Below are 15,675 nucleotides of genomic sequence, written 5' to 3' on the forward strand. Positions count from 1 at the left end.
CGTTCTGTGTTTCAGGCCCACTCTGCGTCTGTATTGGAGGGTTATACCACCTACCCCCCTGGACCTGGTAACCCCTTCCAACCTGGCCTACACCCGTCCCAGCTGGGCTGGCAGTGACCAGAACACTCTCTCTCACTCACTCACAAAATACACACACACACACAAGCATGCAAAACACATGCTTACTCACACGCTCTCACACTCAGTCGGTGGACTTGGGGTTAACTTGTATCCCTGTACTCACTACACACCTCCAAGACTGTTGATAAAGAAAAGAGACTTCTTTTATTTCAACTTTCACACTCCGTCAATATGAACTGAAATAAAGAGGAAGTATAGAAAGAGGAAGTAGAGAAAGCCTTCTAAGAGAAGTAGAGAAAGAAGAAGTAGAAAGCCTTCTAAGATTTGAGACCAATTACACAACAGACAAAGAATTGATAGAAAAGGGTTTATTGAAAGCTTGTTGTCACTGTAAACAGGTGGACAATGATTTACCCCTTCCAGAGGATCGTGACTGAGACAAACTTCCTCACAGAGAGACAGAGAGGAAAGTCTATTTTAGCTTCATTCTCTTTCTGTCAAGACGAGGTCTGACTAGATCTATCTGATGTCTATCTGTCTCACTGTAGAATCTATCTGACTGTAGATCTATCTGATGTTCTATCTGTCTCACTGTAGATCTATCTGACTGTAGATCTATCTGATGTTCTATCTATCTATGTCTTCTGTCTCACTGTGTCTATGACTGTAGATCTATCTGAGGTTTCTATCTATCTGCCATGTTCTATCTGTCTGACTGTAGATCATTTACTGTAGATCTATCTGATTTCTATCTATCTCATGTAGATCTGTCTTGATGTTCTGATCTGTCTGACTGTAGATCTATCTGATGTTCTATCTGTCTCACTGTAGATCTGTCTGATGTTCTATCTGTCTACGTAGATCTGTCTATGTTCACTGTCTGATGTAGATCTATCTGATGTGTCTACTGTCTGACTGTAGATCTATCTAGTTTTTATCGATGTTCTATCGTGTCTGACTGTAGATCTATCTGATGTCTATCTGTCTGACTGTAGATCTACTGATGTTCTATCTATCTGACTGTAGATCATCTGATGTTCTATCTATCTGACTGTAGATCTATCTGATGTTCTATCTGTCTGACTGTAGATCTATCTGATGTTCTATCTATCTGACTGTAGATCTATCTGATGTTCATCTGGCTGACTGTAGATCATCTTGACTGTTAGATCTATCTGATGTTCTATCGTGTCATTGTAAACAGAGTGAGCATGGCTTATGATTTTTATAACTGGTGCTGTGTTTCAAATAGTACCCTATTCCCTATATAGTCCACTATTATTATGTAGTCCCACTATATAGGGACTAGGTGCCGTTAGTCTGGTATGTATTTAACAATGGCTACTCCAGTCATGCTGACTCATCAGGACTATACTAGATGTTAAACCCCTTCATCGTGATGAACATTATGCATTATGTTTAGAATGACCAGGATACCAGTGTGAAACATTGTGTTTAGATGACCAGGATACCAGGTGAAACATTGTGTTTAGATGACCAGGATACCAGGTGAAACATTGTGTTTAGATGACCAGGATACCAGGTGAAACATTGTGTTAATGACCAGGAACCAGGTGAAACATTGTGCTTCGATAACCAGGATACAGGTGAAACATTGTGTTAGATGACCAGGATAACCAGTGAAACATTGTGTTTAGATGACCAGGATTACCAGGTGAAACATTGTGTTTAGATGACCAGGAACCAGGTGAAACATTGTGTTTAGATGACCAGGATACCAGGTGAAACATTGTGTTTAGATTACCAGGGAAACATTGTAGCTTCGATAACCAGGATACCAGTGAAACATTGTGTTTAGATGACCAGGATACCAGGTGAAAACATTGTGTTTAGATTACCAGGTGAAACATTGTGCTTCGATAACCAGGAACCAGGTGAAACATTTGTATTTAGATGACCAGATACCAGGTGAAACATTGTGCTTCGATAACCAGGATACCAGGTAAACATTGTATTTAGATGACCAGGATACCAGTGAAACATTGTGCTTCGGATAACCAGGTGATGAAGCTCATGAGGCATTTAAAATAGGTTCTGATGGGGGTAGGACAGTTGAACTAAGCTCATGAGGCATTTAAAATAGGTTCTGATGGGGGTAGGACAGTTGAACTAAGCTCATGAGACATTTAAAATAGGTTCTGATGGGGGTAGGACAGTTGAACTAAGCTCATGAGACATTTAAAATAGGTTCTGATGGGGGATAGGACAGTTGAACTAAGCTCATGAGGCATTTAAAAGTTAGATTCTTCAAAAGTCAATGGGTAGACTACACATACCATTCATTTACAAGTCCAAAAATGGATGAAGCAACTGCTTGAATTCAGTCAATTTCCAGTCAACTGAAATTTTACTTGAACAAGACAATAAGACGTTCAACTCTTTGAATTGTCAGTCCAGCTCACTGAGTCGAAATGGAATTGACCCCAACCCTTCTCGTGGGTAGGCCTTGAAGCATTTTCTCCTTTGCCAAGGTCGACTCAACTCCTACAATAACCTTTACCTGCCGTCTTAACAGTAGAAATGTACAAAGAGGGTGAGGCCAGTGCCAGCTAGACTTTGGCCTGCGCTAGATAACATTATATGGCTGTCATAATTCACCGTGACGACAGCACCCTTATACCCCCCGACTCACACCTCCAATACAGAAGCTCGCCGCCATTGGACTCTAGAGCAGTGGAAACACGTTCTCTGGAGTGATGAATCACGCTTTACCATCTGGCAGTCCGACAGATTAATTTAGGTTTGGCGGATGCCAGGAGAACCCTACCTGCCCAACTGCATAATGCCAACTGTAAAGTTTGGTGGAGGAGGAATAATGGTCTGGGGCTGTTTTTCATGGTTCGGGCCCCTTAGTTCCAGTGAAGGGAAATCTTAACGCTACAGCATACAATGACATTCTAGATGATTCTGTGCTTCCAATTTTGTGGCAACAGTTTGGGGGAGGTCCTTTCCTGTTTCAGCATGACAATGCCCACGTGCACAAAGAGAGGTCCATACAGAAATGGTTTGTTGAGATCGGTGTGGAAGAACTTGACTACATAGAGCCCTGACCTCAACCCCATCAAACACCTTTGGGATGAATTGGAACGCCGACTGCGAGCCAGGCCTAATCGCCCAACATCAGTGCCCGACCTCACTAATGCTCTTGTGCTCACTAATGCTCTGTGACTGAATGGAAGCAAGTCCCCCCAGCAACTGTTCCAACCATCCTAGTGGAAGCCTTCACCAGAAAGATGGAGTCTCGTCTATAGCAGCATGTTTCCATCATCTAGTGGAAAGCCTTCCCAGAAGAGTGGAGGCTGTATTATGCAGCAATGTTCCATCAATCTAGTGGAAAGCCTTCCCAGAAGAGTGGAGGCTGTTACAGCAGGCAATGTTCCAACATCTAGTGGAAAGCTTCCCAGACGAGTGGAGGCGGTTATAGTAGCAATTCCAACATCAGTGGAAGCTTCCCAGAAGATGGGAGGCTGTTATAGCAGCAATGTTCCAACATCTAGTGAACCTCCCAGAAGAGTGGAGGCTGTTATAGCTAGCAAAGGGAACCAACTCATATTAATGTCCAATGATTTTGGATGAGATGTTTGACGAGCACGTCTCCACATAAATTATAACTACATGGTGGAATGTAAGTTAAACTATGAAATAAAATAAATTGGACCTAAACCAAGAACCAAATACTGTTGTAGAGGAGGAGCTGTACTTGCCAACACGCAAATAAAATACTGCTTGGCATTCAGCATTAAGGTGACTGAGGGTAAGGCCTTGAGATGGGACTAGCATCCTGTCCAAGGGGTGTAGTTGTACATCAAGCTCTCACTAAAGAAACAGGAGATAGACTAGCGTCATAAACCACGACTACTTACTAACGTCTGTATAAAAACAGAGGATTCGGCCACCGTTATCTAATGACGTGGTAAAACACCTGAAGGAAAATCTACCTGTAACAAGTACATAGATATGACTTGGAACCTGTATATCATCTGGGTGAGGACAAAATGGCACCCTTCTGCGCTTTATAGTGTACTACTTATGAACAGGTCACATGGTGTAGAGTAGTGCACTATATAGCCATAGGGTGTCAGTTGTGACACAGTCTGTTATAGTCTGAATAATATTGTGCCACTGATACAGTCCTATAGACTGACCCATCTTACTGATACCAGTCTATAGACTGACCCATCTACTGATACAGTCTATAGACTGACCCATCTACATGATATACAGTCCTTATAGGACTGACCCATCTACTGATACAGTACTATAGACTGACCATCTACTGATACAGTATAATAGACTGACCCAATCTACGGATACAGCTACTATAGACTGACCCATCTACTGATACAGTACTATAGACTGACCCATCTACTATATACAGTACTATGACTGACCCATCTACTGATACAGTACTCTAGACTGACCCATCTACTATACAGTACTATAGACTGACCCATCTACTGATACAGTACTATAGACTGACCCATCTACTGATACAGTCCTATAGACTGAGCCCATCTACTGATACAGTACTATAGACTGACCCATCTACTGATACACAGTCCATATAGACTGACCCATCTACTGATACAGTCCTATAACTGACCCATCTACTGATACAGTACTATAGACTGACCATCTACTGATACAGTCCTCTAGGACTGACCCATCTACTGATACAAGACTATAGACTGACCCATCTACTGATACAGTCTATAGACTGACCCATCTACTGATACAGTCCTATAGACTGACCCATCTACTGAACAGTACTATAGACTGACATCTACTGATCCAGTACTCTAGACTGCCCAAGTCTACTGATACAGTACTATAGACTGACCCATCTACTGATACAGTACATAGACTGACCATCTACTGATACAGTTACTTCTCAGACTGACCGCACCTACGATACAGCTACTATAGACCTGACCCATCTACTGATACAGTACTATAGACTACCCATCTACTGATACAGTACTATAGACTGACCCATCTACTGATACAGTATCAGACTGACCATCTACTGATACAGTCCTATCGACTGACCATCTACTATACAGTACTATAGACTGACCCATCTACTGATACAGTCCTTAGACTGACCCATCTACTGATACAGTACTGATAGAACTGACCATCTATGATACAGTCCTCTAGACTGACCCATTACTGATACAGTACTCATAGACTGACCCATCTACTGATACAGTTCTAGACTGACCCATCTACTGATACAGTCCTATAGACTGACCCCATCTACTGACCAGTACGATTAGACTGACCATCACGTTACGTCTATAGACTGACCCATCTACTGATACAGTCCTATAGACTACCCATCTACTGATACAGTACTATAGACTGACCCCATCTACTGATACAGTCTATAGACTGACCCATCTACGATACAGTCCTATAGATGCTGACCCATCTACTGATACGTCTATAGACTGACCCATCTACTGATACACAGTACTATAGACTGACCCATCTACTGATACATACGTATAGAGCTGACCATCTACTGATACAGTACTATGACTGAGCCCATCTACATGATACAGTACTATAGACTGACCCATTACTGAACGGTCCTATGACTGACCCATCTTACTGATACAGTCTATAGACTTGACCAATCTACTGATACAATCTATAGACTGACCCATCTACTGACAGTCCTAGACTGACCCATCTACTGATTCAGTCCCTTAGACTGACCCATGCTACTGTAACATATACGACGATCTACTATAGCAGTACAAGTGACCCATCTACTGACACGTACATTAGACTGACCCAATTCATACTGATACAGTCCTATAGATGCACACCATCTACTGATAACAGTACTATAGACTGACCCATCTACTGATTCCAGTATATAGACTGGATCCCATCTCTATACAGTACTATTAGACATGACCATCTACTGATCAGTCCTATAGGACTGACCCATCTACTGATACGGAGTACTATAGACTGAACCGCATCTACTGACACGTACTACTAGACTGACCCATACTGATACAGTCACTATAGACGACCCAATCTACTGATACCACGTCTTAGACGTGACCCATACTACTGATACATGCTAAGTATCACTCAAAATCTGACTGACCCATCTACTGCATCAGTACTATAGAGACTGACCCAGTCTACTGATACAGGTACTATTAACTGACCCATCTTACTGATACAGCTACTCTAGACTGACCATCTACTGATACACGTACTTAGACTGACCGATCTATATTACATAACTAGATCGACTGACCCATCTACTGCATCATTCAGACGACCATCTATCATCCTCAAATAGACGTGACCCACTCTATACAGTCATGACAGTCGTATACAGACTGACTCCCATCTACTGAAGCCTATAAGCATACGATATAGTAAAATGAGACCCAATCTACTGATACAGTACTAAAGATGACCCTTCCCACACTATAAATGTTTGTTAGGCGAGCCTTCATGAAATGAGCAGTAACACCATCAAGCCTAATGAGTGATGAAGCACGCTTCACCACCTGGCATCCGATCGGACACATCCCAATGCTTAGTGCCAACTGTAAAGTTTGGTGGAGGAAGGAATAATGGTCTGGTGGCTGTTTTTCAGGTTCGGGGCCCCTTACGTCAAGTGAAGTGGAAAATTTAACGCTACAAAGCATACAATGTACATTCTAGATGATTCTTGCTTCACAACTTTGGGCAACAGTTTAGGGGAAGTCCTTCCTGTTTTCAGCATGACAAATGCCCCGTGCACAAAGCGCTGTCCAGCAGAAATGTTTGCTCGAGATGTGGCCTTGGAAGACCTTGGACACTGCCTACACCGAGCCCTGACCTCAACCCCATCGAACCACCTTTGGATGAATTTGAATGCGACTACAAGCCAGCGCCTAATTACCCAAATCAGTGCCCGACCTCACTAAATGCTCCTTGGCGGATGAATGGAAGCAAATCCCCGCCCAGCAATGTCTCCAACCGATCTGTGGAAAGCCTTCCAGAAAGAGTGGAGCTGTTATAGCAGCAAAGGGGGAACAACTCCCATAGTGTAATGCCCAGAATTTTGTAATGAGATTTTGCAAGTATTCAATACTTGGACCCAGAGTTCTGAGATAAGTGTTTATTCTATAGCAGCAAGGGACATTTTTCAATTTTTCACATTCCTCCAACTGTAATAACTCAAAAATTAATCACGAATTTTTTTATCGTCACAATGATGGAACACATGTACAAACTGTATTAACAGTCTCCAGGATGCTAGGCACAGTCTCTCTCAGTCAACATCTTCCTCATCATCTCTGCTCTCCCCTCATCACTCCTCTCTCTCTCACATCCGCTCTCTCTCTCTCATCAACTCTCTCTCTTCTCAACACTCTCCTCTCCTCTGTCTCTCTCCTTCTCTCTTTCTCTCTCTCTCACACTCTCTCTGTCTCTCTCTCTCTTCACACTCTCTCTCCTCTCACTCTCTACACAGCTGCTCTCTGTCCTCTCTCTCTCCCTCTCTCTCTCTCTCCACATCTCTCTGCTCCTCTCTCACTCCTCTCTCTCTCTTCTCACGCTCCTCTTCTCACTCCCTCTCTCTCTCTCTCCTCTCGCACTTCAAACTCTCTCATCCACACTTCTCTCTCTCTCACACTCCGTCTCTCTCTCTCTCACCACTCTTTGTTCTCCTCTCCTCTCTCATCACTTCTTCTCTCCTCCTCTCTCCTCTCTCTCTCTTATTCTTAGCTCTCTCTCCACTCTGGTCCTCTCTCTCACTCTGTCACTTCCTCTCACTCCCTTCTTCTCTCTCTCTCCTCTCTCTCTCACTTCTCTCACTCTGCTCTACACCTTCTCTCTCTCTCATCACACTCGTCTCTCACTCCCTCTCTCTCTCTCTCTCTCACACTCTCACACTCTCTCTCTCTTCTCTCCCTCTCTCACACTCCTGTCTCCTCCTCTCCCTCACACACTGTCTCTCTCTCATTCTCTCTCTCTCACACTCTGTCTCTCTCTCTCTCTCACCACACTCTGGTCTCCTCTTCTCTCTCTCTCTCTCTCTCTTCTCTCTCTCATTTCTCTCTCCCTCTCTCCTTCTCTGTCTCTCTCTCTCCCTCTCTCTTCTCACACCTCTCCGTCTCTATTCTCTCCCCACTTGTCTCTCTCACTCCCTCTCTTCTCTCTCTCTCTCTCTCACACTCTCTCACACTCTCTCACACACTCCTCTCTCTCTCTCTCTCTCTCACCACTCTGTCTCTCTCTCTCTCACTCTGGTTCTCTCTCATCTCCCTCTTCTCTCTCTCACTCTCTCTCTCTCTCTCTCTCTGTCTCTCTCTCTCACACTCTCTCACTCCCTCTCTCTCACTCTCTCTTCTCTCTCTCTCTCTCTCACTCCCTCTCCTCTCTCTCTCCACTCTCTCTCTCTCACTCCCTCTCTCCTCTCTCTCCTCTCTCTCACAACTCGTCTCTCTCTCTCTCACACTCTGTCTCTCCTCTCTCTATCTCTCTCTCTCTCTGTCTCTCTCTCTTTCACACTCTCTCTGTCTCTCTCTCGTCTCACTCTCTCTGTCCTCTCTCTCTCTCCCACTGTCTCTCTCTTCTCTTCCTCTCTCACACCTCTCTCTCACCACTCTTTCTCTCTCTCTCTCTCTCACACTCTGTCTCTCTCTCTCCTCTCACCTCTGTCTCTCTCTCTCTTCTCTCTAGTCTTCTCTCTCTGTCTCTCTCTCTCTCTCTCTCCCCACGTCTCTCTCTTCTCCCACTGCTCTCTCTCTCCTCTCCCACTGTTCTCTCTCGCCTCTCCCTCTCTCTCCCTCTCTCTCCCTCTCTCTGTCTCCCTCTCTGTCTCTCTCTCTGTCTCTCTCTCTGTCTCTCTCTCTGTCTCTCTCTCTGTCTCTCTCTCTCCCTCCCTCCCTCTCTCCCTCCCTCCCTCCTCACCCAGGCTGGAAGTTGGAGCTGAAGGCAGAGGCGAAGCCAGGCAGAACGGGAGAGGAGGACGGACCTCCTGTTGCCACGGCCGCCGCCGAATGGAGAGGGGCTACGGTTGCTACGGACACCCCAGCACCCATGAAGGACGACAGGACGGGGCTCCCCGCCCCCGGTCCTCCTGAACCTCCGAATCCTGGGAACCCCCCCGGACTGGGCCCTGGAACCAGCCCCGGGAAGATGGAGGGGGTGGTGGTCAGACCCATCCCAAAGGGAGAGGCTCCGCTTGGGGCTACGCTGTGAGACAGGCCTGGGTAGGCCATGGAGGTCTGGGGGTGGGAGGTGGGGGTCATGGAGGACAGGGAGGAGGAGGGAGGGAAGGGTGAAGAGGAGGACAGGGAGGAGGGGAAGGGGGAGAGGGCGGGGTAGTGAGGGGGAGCTGGGCTGGAGGAGAGGGCCTGGAGGCTGGCCATAGCAGCAGGGCTAGGTAGTGAGCCCTGCGGGGAAGCAGAGGGGTGGGACAGACCCAGGGAGCGGGCTAAGGCCGCTGATCCACCAGGCATCACCAGAGAGCTGAGGGAGGGAGTCCCCGCACGGGAAGGGCCTTTAAAGGCAGAGGGGACTGGGCTGTTACTGCCACTGCCTGTCCCCCCTCCTGTTCTAGCCAGTGGGCCGCGGTGCTGCTCGCTGTAGAAGGACGCTTGGGCCTGGCCGGACAGGGCCGGACAGGGCTTGGGGCTGGGGGCCGAGGAGGAGGGATAGCTGCGGATCACCGACCCAGACGAGGTGGTCTGGTATGAGGGCAGGCCAGGGAAGGCAGGGCCTGTCTGGGGGTTGTACTGAGGAAGGCCCATGGAGGTGCCCTCAGGGAGGGGGGTCCTTGGGGTAGGGGTGTCTGACCGAGAGGCACCGGCATGGAAGGGAGAGGGGGAGAACGCCCCTGGGTGGTGGGGACCGGGGGTGCCACAGGGGGTAGCTGAGGGGGTGGTGGCCTTAATGACGGATGGGGTGATGGGGGGCAGATGGGGGGAACCGGATGGGAGGGGACCCCCTTTGATGACAGAGGGAGAGGGGCGGGGGAGGGAGAGGGGGCTAGAGGGTTCTGGGAGGGGACCTTGCCAGGGAAAACAGGGGTGATGGGGTGGTGGGAGTGGGGTGAGAGGGGAGGGCACGGGAGGGACTGTGGGGGAGCCGAGGGAGATGGGAGGGCGTGGAGTTGAACCTGTGACGGGATGCTGTTGCTGATTGGCAGTCTTGGCGTAGCCTGGAGACAGAGTAAGACATCAAGTTAATAACACAGTTAGCCTGGTAACAGATATTTTTTTTGTGCAACATTCCACTCCGTGTCATATGCCAAACATTGTGGAATGTTAGCAGAAACAGGTTTGTGATTTCAGGCTAGAAGACAACTAGCCTGGTCCAGAATGTGTTTGACAACGACAGCAATGGAGTTGGCAAGACAAACAAACAGATCTGGGACCAGGCTAGACAACTCCTAAACTAAGTAGGCTATCATGTTCCACTTTCTATTAACTATATTTCTTGTGCATTAAAAGAGAGACAGAGGAGAGAGACAGAGACAGAGGGAAGGAGAGAGACAGAGAACAGAGACAGAGAGAGCAGCAGAGAGAGAGACAGAGGAGAGAGACAGAGAGAGAGAGACAGAGGAAGAGAGACAGAGACGAGGGGGAAGGAGAGACAGAGAGACAGAGACAGAGAGAGAGACAGAGAGAGAGGACAGAGAGAGAGACAGAGGAGAGAGACGAGAGAGAGAGACAGAGAGAGAGAGACAGAGGAGAGAGACAGAGAGAGAGGGAGAGAGAGAGCAGAGGAGAGAGAGAGACAGAGGGAGAGAGGAGACAGAGAAGACAGAGAAGACAGAGGAGAGAGGAGCAGAGGGAGAGACAGAGGAGAGAGACAGAGAGAGAGAAGAGACAGAGAGAGAGAGACAGAGAGAGAGAACAGGAGAGAGCGAGACGAGGAGAGAAGAGAGGAGAGAGAGAGACAGAGAGAGGAGAGAGACACAGAGAGAGAGAGAGATTGCCAGAGAAAGAGAGAGCCAGAGAGAGAGAGAGAGAGACAGAGAGAGGAGAGAGTGAGACAGAGAGAGGAGAGAGAGACAGAGAGAGGAGAGAGAGTTGACAGAGCGAAAGAGAGAGACAGAGAGGAGGAGAGTGAGACAGAGAAGAGAGAGGAGGAGAGACAGAGAGAGGAGAGAGAGACAGAGAGAGAGGAAGAGAGAGAGACAGAGAAGAGAGAGAGAGAGACAGAGAGAGAAAGCAAGCAGCAAGCAGCCAGAACGCTAGCAACCGTAGCCTAGCCACCCCCTTCAGCCAGCAAGCCAGAACCACCAGGGGACAGTGACGTGAGACCCTAGTCAGAAGTAATTCACTATATAGGGAATAGGGTGCCATTTGGGACCTCTTATAGGGCCCTATAGAAATACGCCTTGTGGAGAACGAGGACTGAATCACAGAATCCATACCAAAAAAAATAAATTAGACAATATTCAAAATGCATTGAACTAAGTAGGCAACCAACTAGACGTATTGAACTAAGTAGGAAACCAACTAGACGGTGTTGAACTCTAAGTAGGAAACCAACTAGACGTGGTTGAACTAAGTAGGAAACCAAACTAGACGTGTTGAACTAAGTAGGAAACCAACTAGACGTGTTGAACTAAGTAGGACCAACTAGACGTATTGGACTAAGTAGGAAACCAACTAGACGTATTAACTAAGTAGGAAACCAACTAGACGTATTGGACTAAGTAGGAAACCAACTAGACGTATTGAACTAAGTGGAAACAAACTAGACGTATTGGACTAAGTAGGAAACCAACTAGACGTATTGGACTAAGTAGGAAACCAACTAGACGTATTGAACTAAGTAGGAACCAACTAGACGTGTTGAACTAGTAGGAAACAAATGAGTGTTGAACTAAGTGGAACCAATTAGACGTATTGGACTAAGTAGGAAACCAACTAGACGTATTGAACTAAGTAGGAACCAACTAGACGTATTGAACTAAGTAGGAACCAACTAGACGTGTTGAACTAAGTAGGAAACCAACTAGACGTATGAACTAAGTAGGAACCAACTAGACGTATGGACTAAGTAGGAAACCAACTAGCGTATTGGACTAAGTAGGAAACCACTAGACGTTTGGACTAATAGGAAACCAACTAGACGTATTGAACTAGTAGGCAAACCAACTAGACGTATTGAACTAAGTAGAAACCAAACTAGACGTGTGAACTAAGTAGGCAAACAACTAGACGTATTGAACTAAGTAGGAAACCAACTAGACGTATTGAACTAAGTAGGAAACAACTAGACGTGTTGAACTAAGTAGGAATCAACTAGACGTATTGAACTAAGTAGGAACGCAACTAGACGTATTGAACTAAGTAGAAACCAACTAGACGTATTGGACTAAGTAGGAAATCCACTAGACGTATTGAACTAGTAGGAAATCCAATAGACGTATTGACAAGAGGAATCAACTATACGTGTTGAAACTAAGTAGGAAACCAACAGAGTATTTAATTATCAAATGAAATCAGTCAACAACAAAAAATACTGATTTTAAAGGACTCCTACTGTATAGACACTGAGATGAACCAGGGTGTTGTGATCCTTTATAGGCAGCAGATGAACGCAGTCACACAGTAAGACTAGCGAACTGCACTATATAAGGGATAGGGTTCCATAGGGCTCTGGTCTAAACGTAGGCACTATATAGGGAATAGGGTGCCATAGGCTCTGTCTAAAGTAGTGCCACTATATACGGGAATAGGAGTGCCATAGGGCCCTGGTCTAAAGTAGTGCACTATATATAGGATAGGGTTCTATAGGTCTCTGGTCTAAAGTAGTGCACTATATAGGGAATAGGTGCCATAGGCCGTGGTCTAAGTAGTGCACTATATAGGGAAAAAATTGCCATTTGAGACGCACACTGATGAGTAATGTGTAATCTAGTTTTTATGATTATTTACTTAGAACAGGAAACAGGAAATAGAGAGGTGGGTCTAAGACACTGTGTCAGCTGGTTAACCAATAACCTATTATAGAACAGGAAACAGGAAACAGAGAGGTGTGGTCTCAGACACTGTCAGCTGGTTAACCAATAACCTTCTATTAGAACAAGAACAGGAAACAGAGAGTGTGTCTCAGACATGTAGCTGTTAACCAATCACCTTGCTATTAGAACAGGAAACGAAACAGAGAGGTGTGTCTCAGACTGTGTCAGCTGGTTAACCAATAACTTCTATTAGAACAGGAACAGGAACAGAGAGTGTGGTCTCAGACATGTGTCAGCTGGTTACCAATAACCTTCTATTAGAACAGGAAACAGGGAACAGAGAGGTGTGGTCTCAGACACTGTGTCAAGCTGGTTATTTCTCACTCCACCTAGCACTGGTTAGTGGCGTGAAGCTGGTAGCCATGGCGATGTATGGGATATTAGACAGACAGATCCTCTACAGTTTCAGGAGCTTCTCTGAGAAGTGGCACGGTAAAAGCAGGAGGTTTAAGGCAGCAAGTAAGAGAGATGCTCATTCACACACACACACTCGCACACACGACTTTCACACAGACAGAAGGCTTTCTCTCTCGTTCACACCCCCAAGGCCCCGGTCGTACCTGTGGGCTTGGTGCTGCGCTGTAGGGGGGGGGGGAACGCTGGTCGTCTATGACCCCGCCACATGATAACCAGCCCTGCGTGTTGTACCTGCCCTGAGACGCACGGTAACACATAACACACACACGACACACACACAACACACACACACACACACGAACATCAAGGCTGCGTCTGAACTCAGCACCAGAATGTAAACGCTACCACTCGCTCTTTCCTTTCCTGATCACTCTCGTGTATCTCGTCACAGAAGGTGACACCGCGACCGAGGCTGAGGAGATCTACGTTTAAGGGCAAGAAAAGACCCAAATAGGAAGCTGTCAGCGAGTGGTCGTCCAATCATCTTCACCATCTTTCTTGCTCCTTGCCAACATTTTATGTTTTATTGTTGGTCAGACGACCCAGCAGGGGATCATTCCACCGGTCCCAGCAGGGATCATCAACGGTCAAACAAACCCAGACAGGGCTCTACTGCAGCCTGTAAAACCCAGCAGGGGATCTACTGCACACCCGGTCAACGACCAGCAGGGGATCTACTGCACACTGGTCAACGACCCACAGGGATTACATGCACACGGCAACAGACCAGCAGGGGATCTACTGCACACGGTCAACCAACCCGCAGGGGATCTACTGCACACGGGTCAACCAACCCAGCAGGGATCTACTGCACACGGTCATCGAACCCAGCAGGGATCTACGGCACACGGTCAACGACCCAGCAGGGACTACTGCAGTCAACGCAGCAGTTCTCAGAGGTCACGACCCAGCAGGGATCTTGACCGCCGGGGATAACTGCACACTGTCAACGACAGAATCAGACGGCAACGCCAGCAGGGGATCTACTGCACACGGTCAACGACCCACCAGGGGATCTACTGCAACACGGTCAACGACTCCACAGGGGATCTACTGCATCACGGTCAACACCCAGGCAGGGATCTACTGCACCGTCAACACCCAGCAGGGATTCGTACTGCACACTGTCACAGACCAGCAGGGGATCTACTGCACGACGCGTACAACCACCAGCAGGGATCTACTGCACACGTCAACGACCCAACAGGGGATCTACTGCCACACGGTCACGACCCAGCGGGGATCTACTGCACGACGGTCAACGACCCAGCAGGGATCTACGCACGGTCAACGACCCAGCAGGGATCTAAACTGCATCACGCGGTCAACGACCCAGCAGGGGATCTAGCTGCACCGTCAACGACCCAGCAGGGGTCCTACTGCACACGGTCAACGACCGCAGGGATCTACTGCACGACGGCAGCCAAGGTCGATACGTTACCCAGCAGGGATCCTACTGACACCGGTCAAGACCCAGCAGGGGATCTACTGCACAACGGCCACAACCACGCAGGGATCTACTGCACACGGTCCAATCAACCCAGCAGGGGATCTACTGCACACGGTCAACAACCCAGCAGGGATTCTGCACACAGGTCAACACCCAGCAGGGGATCTACTGCACACGTGTCAACAGACCAGCAGGGATCTACTGACGAACGTGTTCCACGGACGCAGCAGGGGATCTACTGCACACGTCCAACGACCAGGCAGGGAATCTACTGCACACGGTAACGCACCAAGCAGGGGATCTACTGCACCCGTCAACGACCAGCAGGGATCTATGCAGCACACAGGTCAACGCCCAGCAGGGGATCTACTGCACAGGTCAACGACCCAGCAGGGATCTCTGCACACGGTCAACGAACCCAGCAGGGGATCGTACTGCACACGGTCAACGACCCAGCAGGGGATCTACTGCACACGGTCAAGCGACCACAGGGGATTCTACTGCACACGGTCAACGACCCAGCAGGGGATCTATGCACGACGGTCACGACCCAGCAGGGGATTCTACTGCCACACGGTCACGACCAGCAGTGGATCTATAATGCCAACAGGTCAACGACCCAGAGGGGATCTACTGCACACGGTCAACGACCCAGCAGGGATCTACTGCATCACGGTCACGACCCAGCAGGGATCTACTG

General features: G+C 47.6%; 1 protein-coding gene across 1 annotated transcript in view; it reads right to left on the bottom strand.

Moving 5' to 3' along the window:
- Positions 1 to 9,032: 9,032 nt before the first annotated feature.
- proser1 (proline and serine rich 1) overlaps positions 9,033 to 15,675 on the bottom strand; it is a 55,929-nt gene continuing 49,286 nt past the window's right edge. Inside the window, 3 exon segments of the mRNA XM_070440971.1 lie at positions 9,033 to 10,099; positions 10,102 to 10,166; positions 10,168 to 10,288. Of these exon segments, the coding sequence (XP_070297072.1) occupies positions 9,033 to 10,099; positions 10,102 to 10,166; positions 10,168 to 10,288 (1,253 nt within the window).

This window comes from Salvelinus sp. IW2-2015, unplaced genomic scaffold (assembly GCF_002910315.2).
Source record: "Salvelinus sp. IW2-2015 unplaced genomic scaffold, ASM291031v2 Un_scaffold3256, whole genome shotgun sequence".
Taxonomy (NCBI): domain Eukaryota; kingdom Metazoa; phylum Chordata; class Actinopteri; order Salmoniformes; family Salmonidae; genus Salvelinus; species Salvelinus sp. IW2-2015.